The sequence below is a fragment of the Nycticebus coucang genome, chromosome 6 (genome assembly GCF_027406575.1).
Source record: "Nycticebus coucang isolate mNycCou1 chromosome 6, mNycCou1.pri, whole genome shotgun sequence".
NCBI classification, from domain to species: Eukaryota; Metazoa; Chordata; class Mammalia; order Primates; family Lorisidae; genus Nycticebus; species Nycticebus coucang.
The window spans coordinates 57481271-57504805 of record NC_069785.1 but is presented as its reverse complement, the minus strand read 5'-3'; the positions used below and the strand labels follow the sequence as shown (position 1 = coordinate 57504805).

Sequence of the window (23535 nt, the reverse complement as noted above, 5' to 3'; positions counted from 1 at the left end):
TCACAACATTTATCTCTGGGGAACAGGGCTAGATGATTAGAGGATAACACACTAATGTATTTATTTGTACCATGAGCATTTATCATTTACAATAAAAAATACTCTGGATTCTCATTAAATCACTCTCATCAGACTCCTGTCACAAAAGTATTTTAAATCCAGTATGTTGCAGTTGTCTACTCTCCAGGATAAAATCTAAAAACTTGAGTATATAAGAAGGCTCATGAACTGGCTCCTTTTCTCAGCCATATCTCTTCATCATCATATATTATTTAGCTTAATATGTACACTTTTAAAATTTTGTATATTTAATGTGACAATTTGTGTTCTCCAGCAATGACTAATGAGTTTCTTTCTTTTTTTTTTAAGAGACAAGAGTCTCACTCTTTCGCCCTTGGTAGAGTGCTACGGCATCACAGCTCACAGCAACCTCCAGTTCTTGGGCTTAGGCGATTCTCTTGCCTCAGCCTCCTGAGTAGGAGTAGCTGGGACTACAGGTGACCACCACAACACCTGGCTATTTTTTATTGCAGTTTGGCCGGGGCTGGGTTCAAACCTGACACCTTTGGTTTATAGGGCTGGCGCGCTCTACCCACTGAGCCATAGGCTTCGCCCTAATGAGTTCCTTTTTACCAAGGACATGCAGGGGATGTTTCACTAGTTAGAAATATATCTCAGTTAACCTTTCCATTTCTAAATACTCTGACTCTATGAAAACTAAAAAAAATTGGCTGGTGTTGTGGGTAATGGAAGTCTCAGCTACTTAGGAAGCTAAGGCAGGACGATGGAACCTGGGCGTTTGAGGTTGTTGTGAGCTAGACTGGTATCATAGGACTCTAGCCTGGGGAAATGAAGTGAGGCTCTGTCTCAAAAACAAAAACAAAACCTCTTCGAGAAAGCTGTTAGATCAGCTAAGTTTCAGTGTTTACATGAGTAAAAGAGTGGTTCAATTCTGGAATAAGACATACAGGAGAAAGAGGCTGGGAAAAAGTGAGATTTTGAACTTTATTCTTCTTCATAATCACTGACCTAAGAGACTTTTGAACTCTTCCCCCCACCAAGACAGAGTCTGACTTTGTCCCGCCTGGTAGAGTGCCATGGCCTCATAGCTCACAGCAACCTCAAACTCCTGGGGTCAAATGATCCTCCTGCCTCAACCTCCAAAGTAGCTGGGACTACAGGTGCCCACCACAATGCCTAGTTATAAGAATAGATGGGGGTCTCACTCTTTTTCTTTTCTTTCTTCTTCTTTTTTTTTTTAGAGATAGAATCTTACTTTGTCACCCTCGGTAGAGTGCCATGATGTCACAGCTCATAGCAACCTCTAGCTCTTAGGCTTAGGCGATTCTCTTGCCTCAGCCTCCCGAGTAGCTGGGACTACAGGCACCTGCCACAAAGCCTGGCTATTTTTTTGTTGCAGTTTGGCTGGGGCCGGGTTTGAACCCCCACCTTTGGTGTATATGGGGCCGGCACCCTACTCCCTGAGCCACAGGCGCTGCCTGGGGGTCTCACGCTTGCTCAGGCTGGTCTCAAACTTTGAGCTCAAGGTATCTCGCTCTCTTGGCCTCCCAGAGTGCTATGATTACAGGCGTGAGCCACCATGCCTGGCTGAAACTTTGAACTCTTATCCATGATGAGGGTACTGGGCACAGAGAGAATTACTAGGGAGAATTTTATGTTGCTATTTTGTTAAGAAAAACCTTATTTTCAGCTTGGTGCCCATAGGACAGTGGTTACAGCATCAGCCACATGCACTGAGACCGGTGGGTTGGAACCCAGCGTGGGCCAGCTAAACAACAACTGCAACAACAACAAAAGAAAAATAGCCGGGCGTTATGGCGGGTGCCTGTAGTCCCAGCTACTTGGGAGGTTGAGGCAAGAGAATCCCTTAAGTCCAAGAGTTTGAGGTCGCTGTGAACTGTGACGTCACAGCACTCTACCAAGGGTGACATAGTGAGACTCTTGTCTCAAAACAAACCCCTATTTTCAGCTTCTGTGGATGTCAATAAATAATATCTAAGAAAGAAATTTGCTAAGTGGCAGCTTGGCACCTGTAGCTCAAGTGGCTAAGGTTCCAGTCACATATACCAGAGCTGGTGGGTTTGAATCCAACCTGGGCCTGCCAAAATGGCCTACAATGACAACTACAACCAAAAAATAGCTGGGCGTTATGGTGGGCGCCTGTGGTCCTAGCTACTTGGGAGGCTCAGGCAAGAGAATTGCTTGAGCGCAGGAGTTGGAGGTTGCTGTGAGCTGTGATGCCACAGCACTGTACCAAGGCTGGCAGCTTGAGGCTGTCTCAAAAAAAAATTTTAAGTGGCATTATGAGCATTTTATTTAGAGATAATGGAGATAAATGCTGAAATAACCAGCTAAAAGAATGTTCTAGTGATTGCTTTTGGGGAGAGAGAATGGGAGGGAGAGCTGGGGATTAATGATTTTTACAGCAATTCCTGGAATGACCATTGAAATGACATGCATGTACAATTTTGATAGAAAGATTAGAATATGAAAAAACAAAGTGGACCAGTCAGAAGCAAGTCTGCATTGTCACTGTGGTAAAAGTAGATTAAGCAGACACACAACCCAGAATTGGTAGCAAGTGCTAAAAACCTGTCAGCGGGCTGGGTGGGGTGGCTCACGCCTATAATCCTAACACTCTGGGAGGCAAAGCTGGGTGGACTGCTTTAACTCAGGAGTTCAAGACCAGTCTGTGCAAGAGCAAGACCCCTTCTCTAAAAGCAGCCAGGTGTTGTGGGGGCACCCATAGTCCCAGCTACTCGGAAGGGTGAGGCAGAAGGATCACTTGAACTCAAGAGTTTGAGGTTGCTGTGAGCTATGATGCCACAGCACTCTACCCAGGGTGACAGAGTGAGCCTCTGTCTCAAAAAAAAAAAAAAAAAAAAAAAAAATTAATAAAAACCTGTCAGCACAAATGATAAAGTTCAGTCTAAGAATTGCAGTGTTACTACAACAATAGCACTTTTCTTCTACAGACAAGTAAACTGAGGCACAATGTTATACAGTTCACTAAAGATGCAGAAGGTATGTTTTCTAGATTAAAGTCCTATTTTGCAGGACTAAGGAAAATTCAAATTCAGCAACAGAAATTATTGTAGATTGAAAAAATGGCTCAAATAATTCCTCTTCACACGTCTCATCCCATTCTGAGGCTGGTGTTTATTTCTCCATGTCTTAACCAGGTCTTGCCCTGTAACTTGCTTTGACCAAGAGAATGTGGTAGAAGTGACAATGTGCAAATTCCAAGCCAGGGCTTCAAAGAACCTTGCATAATTCTGCTGACTCGTTTGCAGCCCTGCCTACAGCAAGTGAATGAACCCTAGCTAGTGTTTTGGAGGATAAGAAAACAAGAGCTGAGGTGCCTTGGCTTTCAGCCAGAAGAACCCCAAACATATGAGAGCTACGCCTAAGTCAATAGAACTGTCTACCCAATCTGCAGCTGGTCACATTTGTGTAAGTGAGCTCAGCAGAGATAGGAACTATACAGCTGAATTGGAAACTCATAATAACGATAAATGGAGTTTTTAGTCACTAATGGTTTTGTTTTGTTTTTAAGAGAGAGGGTTTTGCCTTTATCTCCCAGGCTGGAGTACAGCAGCATCATAGCTCATTGCAGTCTCAGACTCCTAGGCTCAAGTGATCCTCCTGTTTCAGCCTTCCAGCAGCTTGGTCTACTGGCATGAGTCACTCTATCTGGCTAATTAAAACATTTTTTTTCATAGAGGCTGGGGATAGTGGCTCACGCTTGTAATCCTAGCACTCTGGGAGGCCGAGGAGGGTGGATTGCCTGAGCTCACAGGTTCAAGACCAGCTAAGCCAGAGTGAGACCCCCGTCTCTAAGGGCATTGTGGTGGGTGCCTGTAGTTCCAGCTACTTGGGAGGCTGAGACAAGAGGATTGCTTGAGCCCAAGAGTTTGACGTTGCTGTAAGCTACGATGCCACAGAACTCTACTGAGGGTGACAAAGTGAGGCTGTCTCACAAAACAAACTTTTTTAGTAAGAGCCAGTCTCATGTTGCTCAGGCTAGTCTCAAACTCCTGGCCTCAAGTGATCCACCTCGGCCTCTAAAGTGTTAGAATTACAAATGTGAGCCCCTGGAGTTAACCAATCCACTAATGTTTTGAGGCGGCAGATTTGTAATGTTCAGATAAAATCATGTTAAAACAGGTCACATAAGAACAGAATAAGGCTGAGATTTGAGGTGTAATACAATTCAAGATTTCAGCTGGGTAAGAAAAACTCAAACTGGGACACTTAAAACATCAAGAACTCCAAAGAGAACTGTTATCTGACGATGTTCCTGAATGACCAAAGACTTCCGTCTAGAGGTGAGCTCACTACTTAATTAATCCTATTAATTCTTTTTTTGTGGGGGGGACAGACCACCACAACACCCAGCTATTTTCAGAGACAGTGTCTTGGTGTTGCTCAGGCTGGTCTTGAACTCCTCAGCTCAGGCAATCCACTTGCCTTGGCCTCCCAGTGCTAGAATTACAGGCGTGAGTGAGCCACTGCACCTGGCCGGATCCTACTGATTTTTTTTTTTTTTTGAGACAGAGCCTCAAGTTGTCGCCCTGGGAAGCATGCCGTGGCATCCCAGCTCATAGCAACCTCCAACTCCTGGGCTCAAGTGCTTCTTTTGCCTCAGCCTCCCAAGTAGCTGGGATTACAGGCGCCTGCCACAACACCTGGCTATTTTTTGTTGTAGTTGTCATTGTTGATTTTAACTGGCCCAGGCCGGATTCCAACCTGCCAGCCTCGGTGTATGTGCCGCCACCCTACACAATAAGCTATGCATGCTGCCCTGGATCCTACTGATTCTTAATCAAACCTCTTGGGATTAAAGAGCTCTGACCCTTAGTGTAGGTACAAATATTATAAGAATCTTTGGGCTTACTGGTTGGCACCTGTGGCTCAGTGAGTAGGGCGCCAGCCCCATATACCAAGGGTGGTGGGTTCAAACCTGGCCCCGGCCAAACTGCAACAAAAAAATAGCTGGGCGTTGTGGCGGGTGCCTGTAGTCCCAGCAACTCTGGAGACTGAGGCAAGAGAATCACCTAAGCCCAAGAGCTGGAGGTTGCTGTGAGCTGTGATGCCACAGGACTCTACCAAAGGTGACAAAGTGAGACTCTGTCAGATAAAATCATGTTAAAACAGGTCACATAAGAACAGAATAAGGCTGAGATTTGAGGTGTAATACAATTCAAATTGTATATATAAATTTATAAATTGTACAAATAAAAAAAAAATCTTTGGGCTTGTTTAAGACTCTTCCATAGTGTCTGGAGCAAAATATTATATCCTATAAAGAGATCAGGGAGTTTTCTAGGTCTCAGTTCTTTAGGGATCCTTCTGAGTTGACACTGGATAGAAAAAGGGGGGATTCTTGTCCATTAGCAGAGATTCTCTTTGCCCTTCATCAGCATTTTGTCTCAACCCTTGAGACTGAGAACAGATCCTGGGTACAGGGATCTTGCCGCTTACATGAATCTGTTAGAATGGGAATGAGGGGCCTGGCGCCTGTAGCTCAGGCAGCTAAGGCGCCAGCCACATACACCGGAGCTGGCAGGTTCGAATCCAACCTGGGCCAAAACGTAGCTGGGCATTGTGGCGGGTGCCTGTAGTCCCAGCTACTTGGGAAGCTGAGGCAAGAGAATTGCTTGGACCCAGGAATTTGAGGTTGCTGTGAGCTGTGACGCCACAGGGCAACAGCTTGAGACTGTCCCAAAAAAAAAACAAAACATGGGAATGAGGACTCAGACAACCCAATCTTTCTCTAAGGCCAAAAAGAGGAAGAATGCTGGAAAAATCTAGATCATGAAAATGGAAATCAAATCTAGTCCCTAAATTAACCAAACCCACATATACACAGACACACACTAATATTTGTCCTCCAGTACTCAGGCAGTGCTCAATTTAATTATAACTTACACTCAAGTAAGTGTCTGTAAAAAAACAAGACACCACTTTAAAATCTGAACAGTAAGCCGGATGCAGTGCCTCATGCCTCTAATCCTAGCACTCTGGGAGGCTGGTGGATTGCTTGAGCTCACGAGTTTGAGACCAGCCTGAGCAAAAGCAAGACCCTATCTCTATTAAAAATAGAAAGTCTGAGGCAAGAGGATTGCTTGAGCCTAAGAGTTTGAGGTTGCTGTGAGCTACGATGCCACGGCACTCTACCCAGGGCAACAGCTTGAGACTCTCAAAAAAAATCTGAACAGTGATTTGTGAACAGATTTGCTCTGGTAAATGGGCCAATTATTCTTAAGGCTTGTCAAATAGCTATTAGATGTCTGTATTTTTATTTATTTATTTTTTACAGACACAGAGTCTCACTTTATCGCCCTCAGTAGAGTGCTGTGTTGTCACAGCTCACAGCAACCTCCAGCTCTTGGGCTTAGGTGATTCTCCTGCCTTAGTCTCCTGAGTAGCTGGGATTACAGGCGCCCACCACAAGCCCAGCTATTTTTGTGGTTGTAGCCGTCATTGTTGTTTGGTGGGCCCAGGCTGGATTTGAACCCGCCAGCTCAGGTGTATGTGGCTGGCGCCTTATCTGCTTGAGCCACAGGCGCCGAGCCTCAGTAAGAGATTTCTAATAGTCAAAAACAATACTGCCGAAAGGAGTTTTGGGAGTCAGATCCTTATGTGGATTTTTCTGTTTTTTCAAAGATGGGCATCTTGCACTTTGTTGCCCAGGTTGGTCTTGAACTCCTGGCTCATTCTGGGCTCAGGGAATCCTCCCACCTCAGCCTCCTGAGTAGCTGGGACTACAGGTGTGCACCACTACACCTGGCTAGGCTCTTAGGTAGACTACAAAAAGGGGTTATTGCAATAATGTAATTTGTAATTAAGAAGTAACTTTCAAACTGGTTTCTTGTACCCTCAATGAACCCCCAACAATAAAAAATATATATATATATAAAAGAAAAATAAAAAAATAAAATAGGGCGGCGCCTGTGGCTCAGTGAGCAGGATGCTGGCCCCATATACCGAGGGTGGCAGGTTCAAACCCGACCCTGGCCAAACTGAAACAAAAAAATAGCCCAGCGTTGTGGCAGGCACCTGTAGTCCCAGCTACTCGAGAGGCTGAGGCAGGAGAATCGCCTAACCCCAGGAGTTGGAGGTTGCTGTGAGCTGTGTGACGCCACGGCACTCTACCGAGGGCGATAAAGTGAAACTCTGTCTCTACAAAAAAATAAAAATAAATAAATAAAATAAAATAAAAAAAACAGAAGTAACTTTCACTTAGCCTTCTTGACGATGAAAATTATTTGGGCATGGCAACTTAGAAAAGAAAAACAGTTTGATGAGTATTAATTGTCTTTTAACTATTTCTGTATAAAAAGTTTAAATACTTACCACAGAATACCATACAAAATGGTAAAATTGGATAGATAAACCTGAATTCTTTGTGGCTCAACATGCTATAATGAAAAAGATATTTAAAAGAAAATGTTAGGTATTATTTTATATGATAGTTTGAGAAATTAATATATTTTAAGATATAATTAACATAATCTATTTTTTTTAATTATTGAGACTGGATTTCCTGCTGCAGAAATTAGAAGGAGTCTCATTATTTTAGTTACAAAGTGATTATGGTGTGCTAAAACTAATCATAACACTGATGTCAGTGTGAAATTATAAAGTACAATTACATTTGAAAAAAGGGATTTCTATTTCCAATCCAAGTAAATGATATCACTCAAGTTTGGAATAATGATATATATATTTTTAATTTTAGAATAGTATTTCTTTGGTCCCTTGATGCTTAAAATTTCAGTAGTTGCTGTGTTTTTTCCCCCTAAATCAACCTTAATTTGTTTTAATTCTCTGTGTGTTTTTTAAGCCAAATAAAATTGGTTCAACTTCTTAAAAATTTAATATAATCTTTATTAAGCAAATCACATATTTAAAGTACAATACTTATTCTGAATATCTGCACAATTACTACTACTTCTGTCTTCTAAGATAATCCCCACTAACAAATTAATGCATCTCTGAAAGCTAAATGCAAGTTAATGCATCTCTAAAAGCTAAATAGTTTACTTTGTGAAGAATTTAATTAATTTAATTTCTTGGTAACATTAAACAAAATAACAATTTGAACAAATAAAATCTTACCTATAAACTAGCAGTGTCCATAGCACAGTCAACAAAAGTATCCTGTATCTCTTTGGTGCTAGAAAGCAGCCATGAATAAAGAAGGGCAAATGAGTTCCCACAACAACGGGAAATCCTTGACTGAAGTACCAATGCCATGGATGGGAACCATAAAATGTTCCCAAATTCTGCAGTACGTTAAATTTCAAAAAATTAAACTGAACCATGGTCCACTGGAACAGTTGAAGGAAAAAGAAATAGAAATATATTTAGTGTCAAGTATTAATCTGGAAATTGACAAAATCTTTGCATTAAATCAGGACTGAAGTCTAAAACCAGACAATATTTACATTAATACTTTTGATTAGTGACTATATGAAATCCTTAATTTGTTTTATTTTATTTATTTATTTTTTGCAGTTTTTGGCTGGGGCTGGGTTTGAACCCGCCACCTCCAGCATATGGGGCCTGCGCCCTACTCATTTGAGCCACGGGCGCTGCCCCCAGAAATCCTTAATTTTTTTCTTCTCTAAGTTTTCATGTATTCTTTGTTAATTTGAGATTCATTTTGAAATGTTTATATTTTGTCAAGATAAGTTTACATTCAATTAGAGATAAAGAGGATAGTAAAAAACAATTTTTTTTTGGAGACAAAAGTCTTACTCTCTGGGCGGCGCCTGTGGCTCAGTCAGTAAGGCGCCGGCCCCATATACCGAGGGTGGCGGGTTCAAACCCGGCCCCCGCCGAACTGCAACCAAAAAATAGCCGGGTGTTGTGGAGGGCGCCTGTAGTCCCAGCTACTCGGGAGGCTGAGGCAAGAGAATCGCTTAAGCCCAGGAGTTGGAGGTTGCTGTGAGCTGTGTGAGGCCACGGCACTCTACCGAGGGCCATAAAGTAAGACTCCGTCTCTACAAAAAAAAAAAAAAAAAAAAAGAGTCTTACTCTGTTACTCTGGGTAGAATGCTATGGCATCACCGTAGTTCACAGCAACCTCAAACTCTTGGGCTCAAGTGATCCTCTTGCCTTAACCTCCCAAGTGGCTGGGACTATAGGTGCCCACTACAATGCCTGGCTAGTTTTTTTTTTCCTTTTATTTTTAGTAGAGACGGAGTCTTACTCTTGCTCAGGCTGGTCTCGAACTTGTGAGCTCAAGCAATTCACCTGCCTTGGCCTCCCAGAATGTTAGGATTACAGGCATGAGCCACCATGGCCAGTCACTAAAAAATAATTTTTATGAGAATATATGTGTGGCATGTATATTAAAAATTAACTCTAGTACTTTATAAAGTCACACATTAAGATAAAGCTTTGAAACGTTACAATTTGAATGATAGCACAAAGCAGATGGTAAAGACAGCAACAAAAGTAGCAGGTAACTGCTGTGGCTCAGGCTTGTAATCCTAAACACTCTGGGAGGCTGAGGTGGGTGGATTGCCTGAGCTCACTCTGTCTCAAAAAGTAACAATGGACTCTTCAGTATCAACTAAGATACATACAGTTTTGTTATGTATACAATAAACTGAACCAGAGGTGTATTCTAGATATCTTTTTTTTTTTTTGTAGAGACAGAGTCTCACCTTACCGCCTTCAGTAGAGTGCCATGATGTACACAGGACTCACAGCAACCTCTAGCTCTTGGGCTTCCGCGATTCTCCTGCCTCAGCCTCCCAAGCAGCTGGGATTACAGGCGCCCGCCACAACGCCCGGCTATTTTTTGGTTGCAGTTCAGCCGGGGCTGGGTTTGAACCCGCCACCCTCGGTATATGTGGCTGGCGCCTTACTCACTGAGCCACAGGGTCTCATTATGTTACCCTTGGTAGAGTGCCACTGTGTCACAGCTCATGGCAACCTTGAACTCTTGGGCTTAAGTGATTCTCTTGCCTCAGCCTCCCAAGTAGCTGGGATTACAGGTGCCCACCATAGTGCCTGGCTATTTTTTGTTGCAGTTGTTATTGTTTTTGCTGGGCCGGGATGGGGCTTGAACCTGCCAGCCTCGGTGCATGTGGCTGGTGCTGTAACCACTGGGCTACCGGCACTGGGCGTCTACATATCTTTTTTTTGGCCGGGGCTGGGTTTGAACCCGCCACCTCTGGCATATGGGACTGGCGCCCTACTCCTTGAGCCACAGGCGCCGCCCTCTACATATCTTTTTTAATGTATCTTATATCATTTAAAAAAAAAAATGATTTGCCTCTGTTCCAAAATATTAATGGATCGAAAATCCATGTTGAGCTTTCAGTTGAAATAAATGGTTAAAGCAAAAATATCTTTTTTTTTTTTGTAGAGACAGGGTCCCACTTCATGGCCCTCGGTAGAGTGCCGTGGCCTCACACAGCTCACACAACCTCCCACTACTGGGCTCAAGCGATTCTCCTGCCTCAGCCTCCCGAGCAGCTGGGACCACAGGCGCCCGCCACAACGCCCGGCTATTTTTTGGTTGCAGTTTGGCCGGGCCGGGCCTGAACCCGTCACCCTCAGCATATGGGGCCGGCACCCTACCAACTGAGCCACAGGTGCCGCCCAAAGCAAAAATATCTTTAACTTAATATATTTTTACTTACTTGGCCAAAAAATATACGATCAATTATCAGAGATAAACTCAAAGTGACAAATCTGAAAAACAAAATAGAATGGTGATTCACATTCTGAACTTGCTAAAAATCTGATACTGGTATACTGGCTTTATAAGTGCTTTGCATCAAAAGCCATTTTAAAAATTAAACCTTTACAGTTTCACCAACTAAATGTGGATGCATACATTTTGAAAGATATAATCTATTGATAAAGATTACTTATCAATAGATTAAGATTACTTTATCAATTTATTAATATCATAAAATATAATATTTTTCAAAAATCAGCTAAGCATATTTGTGCAGATCAGTTTCTAAACTCTATTCTGTTCTGTTGATCTTGTGTTCCTTCTCCAGTACCACACAGTATTTTTTTCTGTTTTTTGAGAGATGGGGTCTTGCTCTGTTGCCTAGCTAGAGTGCAGTGGTGTGATCATAGCTCACTGCAGCCTTGAACTCCTGGGCCCATCTGATCCTCCTGCCTAGCCTCCCAAGAGATTACAGGTTTGCGTCACTGCACCCACTATACTAATTTCTGATAGCATAAATAAGTTTTATTTTTGAATTTCATAAGAATAGAATCATACCATATGAACTATATGTTCAAATTCCTTCAGTCATTATGCTTGTGAAACTGAAACCATGTTTTTCTTGCATGCTGTAGTTGATTTATGATGCCGTGTATTGTTAACTGTGTATATCACACTGTGTGTGTTTATTCTCTTGATAGAGACTGTGCTGCTCATTTTTGGCGATTATGAATAGTGCTGCTGTAAACATTCTTTTACACATCTTTGTGTACATTCTGTTGGGCATATAACTAGGATCTGGGCCTTAAGGTGTAAGTGCAATCAGTTTAAGTAAATAATTAAAACTTTTCTAAAGTGGTTCTATCAATTTACATTCCCACAGAAATACATAGTTTTTAGCCATTTAGGTGGATGTCATGGTGGTAGTAGTAAGTAGTACCTCAAGGTAGTTTTACTTTGTTTCCTCTATGACTAATGAGATGAGTACCTTTATACTTACTGGCCATGTGAGTGTTTTTAAAGTATCTGTTCAAGTCTTTTGGTCATTTTTCTACTCAGTTACAGATTTTTAAAGTTTTGTATATAGTCTGGATATAAGGGCTTAGTTGGTTACATGTATCTTTTCCTAATTTGAGACGGTCTTACTTTGTCGCCCTCAGTAGAGAGCTATGGTATCACAGCTCACAGCAACCTCTAGCTCCTGGGCTTAGCTGATTTGCTTGCCTCATTCTCCCAAGTAGCTGGGACTACAGGCACCTGCCATAACGTCGGGCTATTTATTTTGTTGCAGTTTGGCTGGGGCCAGATTTGAACCTGGCACCCTCGGTATATGGGGTTGGCGCCCTACTTACTGAGCCACAGGCGCCACCTGTGTGGCATGTTTTTCACTCTTACAATGGCGTATGTGAAGAACGAAAGTCTTTAACATGTTCAAATGTATCTATCTTTTTCTTTGTAGTTAGTACTTACTACGTTCTAGTTAGGAAATTTTTACCTGCCTCAAAGTCACAAAGATATACTATCATTTCTTGCAGAAGCACCACTGTTTATCCTTTACATAAAGATCTATAATTATTTTGGATTTTGTTTTGTGTTTGTTCTTTTGTTCATGCTGGAAAGTAGGGGTCAAGATCAGTTTTTTAAGTTTTTTTCCCCACATGGATAGACAACTATATATGTATATTGAAGAGACTGTTCTTTCCCTACCATATTGTAGTATCAGCTTCATCATAAAAGTGATAACATTGTCTGAGTTTGCTGCTGGACCCTATTTTGTTCCACTGATTTGTTTTATCTTTCACTAACTTTTAAGTTTTCTTTCTTTCTTTTTCTTTTTTTTGTAGAGACACAGTCTCACTTTGTCACCCTTGGTAGAGTGCCGTGGTGTCACACAGCTCACAGCAACCTCCATCTCCTGGGCTTAGGTGATTCTCTTGCCTCAGCCTCCCGAGTAGCTGGGACTACAGGTGCTCGCCGCAATGCCCAGCTATTTTATTTTATTTTATTTTATTTTATTTATTTTTTATTTTTTTATTAAACCATAGCTGTGTACATTAGTATGATCATGGGGCACCATACACTTGGTTCATATATCGTTTGACACATTTTCATCACATTAGTTAACATAGCTTTTGTAGCATTTTCTTAGTTATTTTGCTAAGACCTCTACATTCCACATTTACTAGGATTCACATATACCCTTGTAAGATGCACCGCAGGTGTAATCCCATTAATCCCCCTTCTTCTCCCTCCCTCCCCTCCCTTTCCCCTTTCTCCCTATTCTTAGGTTATAACTGGGATATAGCTTTCATGTGAAGGTCCTACATTAGTTTCATAATAAGGGTGAGTACATTGGGTACTTTTTCTTCCATTCTTGAGACACTTTACTAAGAAGAATGTGTTCCAGCTCCATCCATGTAAACATGAAAGAGGTAAAGTCTCCATCTTTCTTTAAGGCTGCATAATATTCCATGGTGTACATATACCACAATTTATTGATCCATTCGTGGATCGATGGGCACTTGGGCTTTTTCCATGACTTAGCAATTATGAATAGGGCTGCAATAAATATTCTTATACAAATATCTTTGTTATGGTGTGATTTTTGGTCTTCTGCCCAGTAGGGGGATTACAGGATTGAATGGCAGATCTATTTTTAGATCTTTAAGTGTTCTCCATATCTCTTTCCAAAAGGAATGTATTAATTTACATTCCCACCAGCAGTGCAAAAGTGTTCCCTTTTCTCCACATCCACGCCAACATCTCTGGTCTTGGGATTTTGTGATATAGGCTAGTCTCACTGGAGTCAGATGATATCTCAAAGTAGTTTTGATTTGCATTTCTCTGATGATTAAAGATGATGAGCATTTTTTCATATGTCTGAAGGCCATGCGCCTGTCTTCTTCAGAGAAGTTTCTCTTCAAGTCCCTTGCCCAGCCTGCAATGGGATCCCTTGTTCTTTTCTTGCTAATGTGTTTGAGTTCTCTGTGGATTCTGGTTATTAAACCTTTGTCGGAGACATAACCTGCAAATATCTTCTCCCATTCTGAAGGCTGTTTGCTTGCTTTACTTACTGTGTTCTTGGCTATGCAGAAGCTTTTTAGTTTGATCAAGTCCCAATAGTGCATTTTTGAAGCAGCTTCAATTGCCCAGGGGGTCTTTCTCATAAAAAACTCGCCCAACCCAATTTCTTCAAGAGTTTTCCCTACACTCTCTTCTAGTATTTTTATAGTTTCATGTCTTAGGTTTAAATCTTTAATCCAGTGAGAGTCTATCTTGGTTAATGGTGAGAGGTGTGGGTCCAGTTTCAGTCTTCTACAGGTTGCCAGCCAGGTCACCCAGCACCATTTGTTAAATAGGGAATCTTTTCCCCACTGAATGTTTTTAATTGGCTTGTCAAAGATTAAATAACGGTAAGTAGCTGGATTCATCTCTTGGTTCTCTATTCTGTTCCAGACATCTACTTCTCTGTTTTTGTGCCAGTACCATACTGTTTTGATCACTATCAATTTGTAGTATACTCTGAGGTCTGGTAGCGTGATTCCTCCTGCTTTGTTTTTATTTTTGAGTAATGTGTTGGCTATTCGAGGTTTTTTCTGATTCCAAATAAAACGAAGTATTTTTTCTCAAGATCTTTAAAGTATGACAGTGGAGCTTTAATGGGGATTGCATTGAAATTATATATTGCTTTGGGTAGTATGGACATTTTAACAATGTTGATTCTTCCCAACCATGAGCATGGTATATTTTTCCATTTGTTAACATTCTCAGCTATCTCTTTTCTTAGAGTTTCATAGTTCTCTTTATATAGATCTTTCACGTCCTTTGTTAGATAAACTCCCAAGTATTTCATCTTCTTTGGCACTACTGTGAATGGGATAGAGTCCTTAATTGTTTTTTCAACTTGACTATTGTTGGTATATATAAAGGCTACCGATTTATGAATGTTGATTTTGTAACCTGAGACGCTGCTGTATTCCTTAATCACTTCTAAGAGTTTTGTAGTAGAGTCCCTAGTATTTTCCAGATATACAATCATATCATCTGCGAAGAGTGAAAGTTTGATCTCTTCTGACCCTATGTGGATACCCTTGATCGCCTTTTCTTCCCTAATTGTGGTGGCTAAAACTTCCATTACAATGTTAAAGAGCAATGGAGACAATGGGCAGCCTTGTCTGGTTCCAGATCTAAGTGGAAATGATTCCAATTTAACTCCATTCAATATGATATTGGCTGTGGGTTTGCTGTAGATGGCCTCTATCAGTTTAAGAAATGTCCCTTCTATACCAATTTTCTTAAGTGTTCTAATCATGAATGGATGTTGGATGTTATCAAAAGCTTTTTCTGCATCGATTGAGAGAATCATATGGTCTTTGTTTTTTAATTTGTTTATGTGCTGGATTACATTTATAGATTTACGTATATTGAACCAGCCTTGAGACCCTGGGATAAAACCGACTTGGTCATGATGTATGATTTGTTTGATATGTTGCTGGATTCTGTTTGTTAGAATCTTGTTGAATATTTTTGCATCTATATTCATTAGTGATATTGGTCTATAATTTTCTTTTCTTGTTGGGTCTTTTCCTGGTTTGGGGATCAGGGTGATGTTTGCTTCATAGAATGTGTTGGGTAGTCTTCCTTCTTTTTCTACCTTTTGGAACAGGTTGAGTAGTATAGGTACTAGTTCCTCTTTAAAGGTTTGGTAGAATTCTGACGTGAAACCATCTGGTCCCGGGCTTTTCTTTTTGGGGAGATTTTGTATGGTTGATGATATTTCTGAACTTGATATGGGCCTGTTCAACATTTCCACTTGTTTTTGATTAAATCTTGGAAGGTGACGTGTTTCCAAGTAACGGTCGATTTCCTTCAGATTTTCGTATTTCTGAGAGTATAGTTTCTTGTAATATTCATTAAGGATTTTTTGGATTTCTGAGGAGTCTGTTGTTATTTCATCTGTGTTATTTCTGATTGATGAGATTAGAGATTTTACTCTTTTTTTCCTGATTAGGTTGGCCAAAGGTTTATCTATTTTGTTGACCTTTTCAGAAAAACCAGCTTTTTGATTTATTGATCTGTTGTATTATTCTTTTGTTTTCAATTTCATTTAGTTCTGCTCTGATTTTGGTTATTTCTTTTCTTTTACTGGATTTGGGGTTGGATTGTTCTTCCATTTCCAGTCTCTCGAGATGTCCCATTAAGTTGCTTACTTCCTCTTTTTCTGTTCTCCTGAGGAGGCTTGCAGTGCTATAAATTTCCCTTGTAGAACTGCCTTTGCTGTGTCCCAGAGGTTCTGATAGTTCGTGTCTTCATTGTAGTTTTGTTCCAGAAATTTGGCAATTTCCTTCTTGATCTCATCTCTGACCCAGCTATCATTCAGCATAAGGTTATTTAACTTCCATGTTTTTGTATGTGTATGCAGATTCCTGTTGTTACTCATGTCAAGTTTTATTCCATGATGGTCAGAGAAGATGCATGGAATAATTTCTATTCCTTTAAATTTGCTGAGGTTAGACTTGTGACCTAAGATGTGATCGATTCTGGAGTAAGTTCCGTGGGCTGATGAGAAGTATGTGTATTCAGTTTTGTTGGGATGAAATGTTTTGTAGATGTCAGCTAAATCTAAATGCTGGATGGTTAGATTTAAATCTAGAATTTCTTTGCTCAGCTTTTTGTTGGAGGATCGATCCAGCACTGCCAAAGGAGTGTTAAAATCTCCGACTATTATAGAGTTGGAGGAAATCAAGTTGCTCATGTCTGTTAGAGTTTCTCTTATAAATTGAGGTGCATTCTGGTTGGGTGCATAGATATTAATAATTGAAATCTCATCATATTGAGTCTTACCCTTAACAAATATGAAGTGACCATTTTTGTCCTTCCTTACTTTTGTTGGTTTAAAGCCTATTGTGTCCGCAAATAAAATTGCAACTCCTGCTTTTTTCTGGATACTATTTGCCTGAAGTATGGATGACCATCCTTTCACCCTGAGTCTGTATTTGTCTTTTAAGTTAAGATGTGACTCTTGTATGCAACAAATGTCTGGCCTGAGTTTTTGTATCCAGTCAGCTAACCTATGTCTCTTTAGAGGGCAGTTTAAGCCATTCACATTAATGGAGAGCATTGATAAGTTTGGTGAAATTTGGGGTATTGAGTTTTTTGAAAGTCCAGTGGGCATTTTTAATCCTTTTGCCATTGTGGAAGTTAGAGTTTGATCAGAAGTTTCTGAGTGAGTTTACTTTTGTAGTAAAGGATTGGGTTGGTTATTATGGAGGATAGGTCTGAGAATATCCTGAAGAGCTGGTTTAGTTATGGCAAATTTCTTTAGCATATGTATGTCATTAAAGTATTTAATTTCTCCGTCGTAAATGAAACTCAGTTTAGCTGGGTACAAGATCCGGGGTTGAAAGTTATTTTGCTTGAGGAGATTAAACGTTGATGACCACCCTCTTCTGGCTTAAAAAGTTTCAGCAGAGAGATCTGCAGTCATTCTAATGTTCTTCCCTTTGAAGGTAATAGATTTCTTTCTCCTGGCAGCTTTGAGAATTTTCTCCTTCATATTAACTTTAGTGAAGTTAATTATGATATGCCTGGGGGATGTCTTATTGGGGTTGAGTCGTGCTGGGGTTCTGAAGCTATCTGCTATCTGAATTTCAGGTTCTCTAGGCATGTCTGGAAAATTCTCTTTCATAATTTCATGCAGAAGGGCCTCTGCGCCCAGTGAGGCCACTTCATCTGTTTCAGGAATTCCTATGAGACGGATATTTGCCTTCTTTGAGTTATCCCAGAGCTCTCTGAGTGAGTGATCCATTTTTGCTCTCCATTTCTCTTCCTCTTTGAGAGTTTGGGAGCGTTCAAATGCTTTGTCTTCGATGTCGGAGATCCTTTCTTCTGCTTGGTCCATTCTGTTACTAAGGGATTACTGCACCAAGTTATTAGGGAATAGCACATAAATGAAGAGAAAACTCATTTTCCCAATGAAGTGTGGCAAATGTTCAACTGATGACATTTTCAGCTTGATATGGTAAGATGATGATAGTGACCGTAATACAGCATAAGTACATGCCGTCTCGTGTAATTTCTTATAGACCCAGCTTGGTTCTTCTCCAGTGTCTCCTCTTCGAGTTGTACCTGATTTTATTACCAGTTTTCATTCGAATCCACTGGGGAATGGGACGATTTTGTTTTTGTTTCTTGGCCAAAAACCGCTTGATTCTGAAAGTCTTATGAGAGGACATGGCGACAAACGAGACTACTCACCCCAGCTATTTTTTTATTGCAGTTTGGCTAGGGCCAGGTTTGAACTAGCCACCCTGGGTTTATGGGGCTGGTGCCCTATCCACTGAGCCACAGGCGCCACCCCTCTATTTTTTTTGTTGTTGTTGTTGCCCTCGGTAGAGTGCCTTCACATCAGAGCTCACAGCAACCTCTAGCTCTTGGGCTTAGGCGATTCTCTTGCCTCAGTCTTCTGAGTAGCTGGGATTACAGGTGCCCGCCACAACGCCTGACTATTTTTTTGTTGCAGTTTGGCCGGGGCCAAGTTTGAACCCGCCACTGTCCGTATATGGGGCTGGCGCCCTACCCACTGAGCCACAGGCACTGCCCACTCTAAGTTTTCTTAATAACTTTAACTTTGTAAGAAATCTTAATATCTAGTAGTGTAAGTCCTCCAATACTTTTTTTTCCCCCATGAATCTTAGGTATTCTTGGCCTTTTGCTTTCTAAGTTTATAATCAGCTAATCAGGTTTGGTATGGTGGCTCACATCTATAATCCTAGTACTCTGGGAGGCCAAGGTGGGAGGATCCCTTGAGGTCAGGAGTCGGAGACCAGCCTGAGCAAGGTGATGTTCCATCTTTACTAAAAATAGAAAAGTTAGCTGAAGGTAGTAGTGCACACCTGTAGTCCCAACTAATTAGGAGGCTGAGGCAGGAGGATTGCTTGAACCCAGGAGTTTCAGGTTGCTGTGAGCTAGGCTGAGGCCAGGGAACTCTAGCCTGAATGACCAAATGAGACTATCTCAAAAAAACAAAACAAAACAAAAGAAAACAATAGCTAACCAATTCATACACAGCCACACAAACTCTATTGGGATTTTAATTTGACTTGCACTGAATGTAAAGATCAATGTGTGGATTGTCTATCATCCACAAACATGGTATATTCCCCTTTATTAAGGCCTTTGTTAATTTTTCCCAGTGTTTTGCAGCTTTTTGTATAGAGTCTTACATAACTTTTATTACTTTATTCATAAGTGAATCTGATATTTTTCTCTCCTGAGACAAAGTCTCACTATGTTGCCCTAGGCTAGAGTGCCGTAATAGCTCACAGCAACCTCACACTCCTGGGCTAAAGCAATCCTCTTGTCTCAGCCTCCTGAGTAGCTGAGACTACAGGCACCTGCCCCAGTGCTCAGCTAATTCTTCTATTTTCTTTTTTTTGGGGACAGAGTCTGATTTTGTTGCCCTTGTTAGAGTGCTGTGGTGTCATACCTCACAGCAACCTCAAACTCTAGGTCTCAAGTGATACTCTTGCCTCAGCCTCCCGAGTAGCTGGGACTACAGGCACCTGCCACAATGCCTGGCTATTTTTGGAGACAGGGTCTCATTCTTGCTCAGGCTGGCCTCAAACTCCTGAGCTCAGGCAATCCACTTGCCTCAGCCTCTGAGAGTGCTAGGATTGTAGGCGTGAGCCGCTGCGCCAGCCTTTAATTCTTTTATCTTTAGTAGAGACTGGGTCTTGCTCTTGCTGAGGCTGGTCTTGAACTCCTGAGCTCGAGCAATCCACCTGCCTTGGCCTCCCAGAGTGCTAGGATTATGGGTGACCATGCCTGGCCTGCTTTTTCTTTTATTTTTTTAATGTCATGAACCATACTGATCAATTTAAAAATAATTAAACCTAGATGAGCACAATGGCTCATGCCTGTAATTCTAGTGACTTAGGAGGCTGAAGTGGAAGTATTGCTTGAGCCAGGAGTTCAAGGCTGCAGTGAGCTATGGTCATATGCCACTGTACTCTAGCCTGGGTGATAAAGCAAGACTCCATTTCATTAAAAAAAAAGAAAAAAGTAAACAACCTACTTCTTGTTTTACTTATTCTACTTATTATTGGTGAGACAATGTGGCAGCTGAAAGTCAATCGAGGTATTGCTGATTATAAAAAATGACAATGGTAGCTTAAATTCTTCTTATTTAAAAAATTTTTTTAAAGACAGAGTTTCACTCTGTCACCTTCTGTAGAGTCCAGTGGCATCACACAGCTCACAGCAACCTCCAGCTCTTGGGCTTAGGTGATTCTCTTGCCTTAGCCTCCCAGTAGCTGGGACTACAGGCACCCACCACAACGCCCAGCTATTTTTTGTTGCAGTTTGGCCGGGGCCAGGTTTGAACCCACCACCTCGGTATATGGGGCTCGCACCCTACCCACTGAGCCACAGGTGCCGTCCTACCCCCCCCCCCCCCTTTTGAGACAGACTCTCACTATGTCGCCCTTGGCAGAGTGCTGTGGCATCACTGCTCACAGCAACCTCAAACTCCTGGGCTTAAGCAATTCTCTTGACTCAGCCTCCCAAGTAGCTAAGACTACAGGCGCCCATCACAACACCCAGCTATTTTTTGTTGCAGTTTGGCAGGGGCTGGGTTCGAACCTGCCACCTTCAGTATATGGGGCCAGCGCCCCACCCACTGAGCCACAGGCACTGCCCGGTAGCTTAAATTCTTTTTTTTTTTTTTTTTGTAGAGACAGAATCTCACAGTACCGCCCTCGGGTAGAGTGCTGTGGCGTCACACGGCTCACAGCAACCTCTAACTCTTGGGCTTACACGATTCTCCTGCCTCAGCCTCCAGAGCAGCTGGGACTACAGGAGTCCGCCACAACGCCTGGCTATTTTTTTGTTGCAGTTTGGCCAGGGCTGGGCTTGAACCCGCCACCCTCGGCATATGGGGCTGGCGCCCTACTCACTCAGCCACAGGTGCCGCCCGGTAGCTTAAATTCTTAAGATCATAGCTCACTGCAACCTCAGACTCGGGCTGTGGGCATCCTGATGCCTCAGCCTCCCGAAGCTGCTGGCATTACAGGTGCGCACCTGGCTGGGTTTTTCATTTTTTTTTCATGAGTTGGGGTCTCACTCTCACTCAGACAAGTGTCAAACTCCTGAGCTCAAGCAATCCTCCTGCTGCAGCCTCCCACAGTGCTGGGATTACAGGTGTGAGCCATTGCGCCTGGCTAGCTTTGGTTTCAGTGTTGCCTTTTGGTGGTCCTCTCCACTTACTCCATACAAAATAACAGCCCCCTCACCCTAGGCATTCTATCTTCCTTATTCCATATTATTTTTCCTTATAGTACTTGCCAAATATATATTTACTTTTTATCTTTTTAGCTGTTTGTCTACTCACACTAGAATGTAAATTTCATGAAGGCAAAGACTTTGTTTTGTTAAACTGCTGTATCTCCAGAACACTGTCTGGGACACAGTAGGATTAAATATTTGCTCAATGAATGAATACATTCAAAACAATGTTAATAAACCTGAGAAATGACAAAAGTAGCAACTTAGCCATGAGATAATTTAATCCTTTCAAAAAAAAAATTTTTTTTTTTTTTTGAGAAAAGAGCGTCAAGCTGTTACCTTTGGTGGAGTACTATGGCATCACAGCTCACAGCGACCTCCAACTCCTGGGCTCAAACGATTCTCCTGCCTCCACCTCCCAAGTAGCTGGGACTACAGGCATCCGCCACAACGCCTGGCTATTTTTGGTTGCAGCTGTCATTGTTGTTTGGTGGGCCTGGGCTGGATTCGAACCCGCCAGCTCAGGTGTATGTGGCTGGCGTCTTAGCCGCTCGAGCCACAGGTGCTGAGCCAATCCTTTCAAATTGATACCCCCGAAATACTTATGCAGAGTGAATACTAGTACAGTCATGTCTCACTTAATGATGGGGATATGTTCTGAGAACTGCATCATTAGACGAGTTCTTTACTGCGTGAACATGATAGAGTGTGCTTACACAAATCTACATGGTATAGCTTACTACTACACACCTAGGCTATATGGTATAGCCTACTGCTCCTAGGCATAGGACATTACTGCTGAATACTGTAGGCAACTGTAACATTATGGCAAATATTTATGTATCTAAACATATTTAAACATAGAAAAGTAAAGAGATGGTATTATAATCTTATGAGATCACTGTTGTGTATGCATTTGATCAATGACCAAACTGTCCGTATCATGTGTCAGTAGACACTTATCCCCACAGTAAATAATTATTTTGGGTATTCTACCAGATACTTGGGATAAGTTTGTGGTTAGGGTTTCAATCCCAGTTCTGTTTTTTTTTTTTTTTTTGTGATTTTTGGCCGGGGCTGGGTTTGAACCCGCCACCTCTGGCATATGGGACTGGTGCCCTACTCCTTGAGCCACAGGTGCCGCCTTTTTTTTTTTTTTTTGAGATAGAATTTATGTCGCCCTCGGTAGAGTGCCGAGTGCCGTGGTGTCACAGCTCACAGCAACCTCAAACTCTTGGGCTTATGCAATTCTGTTGCCTCAGCCTCCCAAGTAGCTGGGACCATAGCCACCTGCCACAATGCCCGGCTATTTTATTTGTTGTTGTTGTTGTTGTCATTGTTATTTGGCAGGCCTGGGCTGGGTTCAAACCCACCAGCCCCCGTGTATGTGGCCAGAGCCCTAATTGCTGAGCTAGAGGTACCAAGGCCCCAGTTCTGTTATATCACAGCAGTCAGCCCAGGGACCTCAGTTAACACACTTTTAATTTCTCCAAGTCCCCTTTACTACTAATAAAAACACATATATTGCCTAGATGTGTGGTTGTGAAAATCATGAGGTAATATGTAAAAACACATTATAAAATTTTAAAGCTCTGTACAAATGTAAAAGAATAAATTACCTCTAAAACGTATTTGAGAAATAGCTAGGAAATAGCATAGGAACATTCTAAGTTAGAAATAATTTTAAAGATTCTCAGATAAGCAAATTAAAATCCTTATATAGTTAGTCAGGATCATAAATATAAAAAATGTAAAATATAAATTCAGAAATATTCTCCTTCCTTGGACTGAGAGTTCACTGACATTAGAAGATATAAAAACTGGCCAGGCACAGTGGTTCACACCTGCAATCCCAGCAGTTGGGAGGTAGAAGTAGGTGGATTGCTTGAGGCCAGGGGTTCGAGAGCAGCCTGGGTAACACAGCAAGATCTCTTCTTTACAAAAAGTTAGCCAGGCACAGTGGTGTGTGCCCGTAGTCCTAGCTACTCAGGAGGCTGGAATAGGCGGATCACTTGAGCCCAGCAATTCAAACCTGCACTGAGCTATAATTGCACCACTGTACTCCAGCCTGGGCAACAGAGTGAGACCCTGTCTCTCTCTCTCTGCCCCCCCACCCCCCCAAAAGAAAGCAAGAGAGAAGAGATAATAACTGAAAAATGTAAAAATATATATATATTTTTTTGAGACAGAACCTCAAGCTGTCGCCCTGGGTAGAGTGCTGTAGCATCACAGCTCACAGCAACCTCAAACTCTTGCCTCAGCCTCCCAAGTAGCTGGGACTACAGGCGCCGGCCACAACACCTGGCTATTTTTTTTTTTTTTTGTGGTTTTTTTGGCCGGGGCTGGGTTTGAACCGGCCACCTCCGGCATATGGGACCAGCGCCCTACCCCTTTGAGCCACAGGCACTGCCCAACGCCTGGCTATTTTTTGCTTGCAGCCGTTATTGTTGTTTGGCAGACCCGGGCTGGATTAGAACCTGACAGCTCAGGTGTATGTGGCTGGCGCCTTAGCCGCTTGGGCCACA

The 23535-nt window shown here is 42.0% G+C and overlaps 3 protein-coding genes across 3 annotated transcripts in view; 1 reads left to right on the top strand and 2 right to left on the bottom strand.

Annotated features, from left to right (window-relative positions):
* The window catches only part of PIGBOS1 (PIGB opposite strand 1), a 45489-nt gene that overhangs the window by 7262 nt on the left and 14692 nt on the right, over positions 1–23535 (top strand). The gene's annotated exons all lie outside the window — the stretch shown is intronic.
* PIGB (phosphatidylinositol glycan anchor biosynthesis class B) overlaps positions 1–23535 on the bottom strand; it is a 42135-nt gene that overhangs the window by 6507 nt on the left and 12093 nt on the right. Inside the window, exons 7-9 of the mRNA XM_053593348.1 lie at positions 10686–10737; positions 8146–8357; positions 7381–7445 (exon numbers count right to left, since the gene is read on the bottom strand). Coding sequence (XP_053449323.1) covers positions 7381–7445; positions 8146–8357; positions 10686–10737 — 329 coding nt within the window. The remainder of the gene's footprint in view (positions 1–7380; positions 7446–8145; positions 8358–10685; positions 10738–23535) is intronic.
* On the bottom strand, positions 17648–18002 carry LOC128587332 (60S ribosomal protein L39). Its single transcript, XM_053593356.1, has one exon. It carries the CDS (start codon positions 17959–17961, stop codon positions 17806–17808), a length of 156 nt encoding a protein of 51 aa, XP_053449331.1. The 5' UTR covers positions 17962–18002; the 3' UTR covers positions 17648–17805.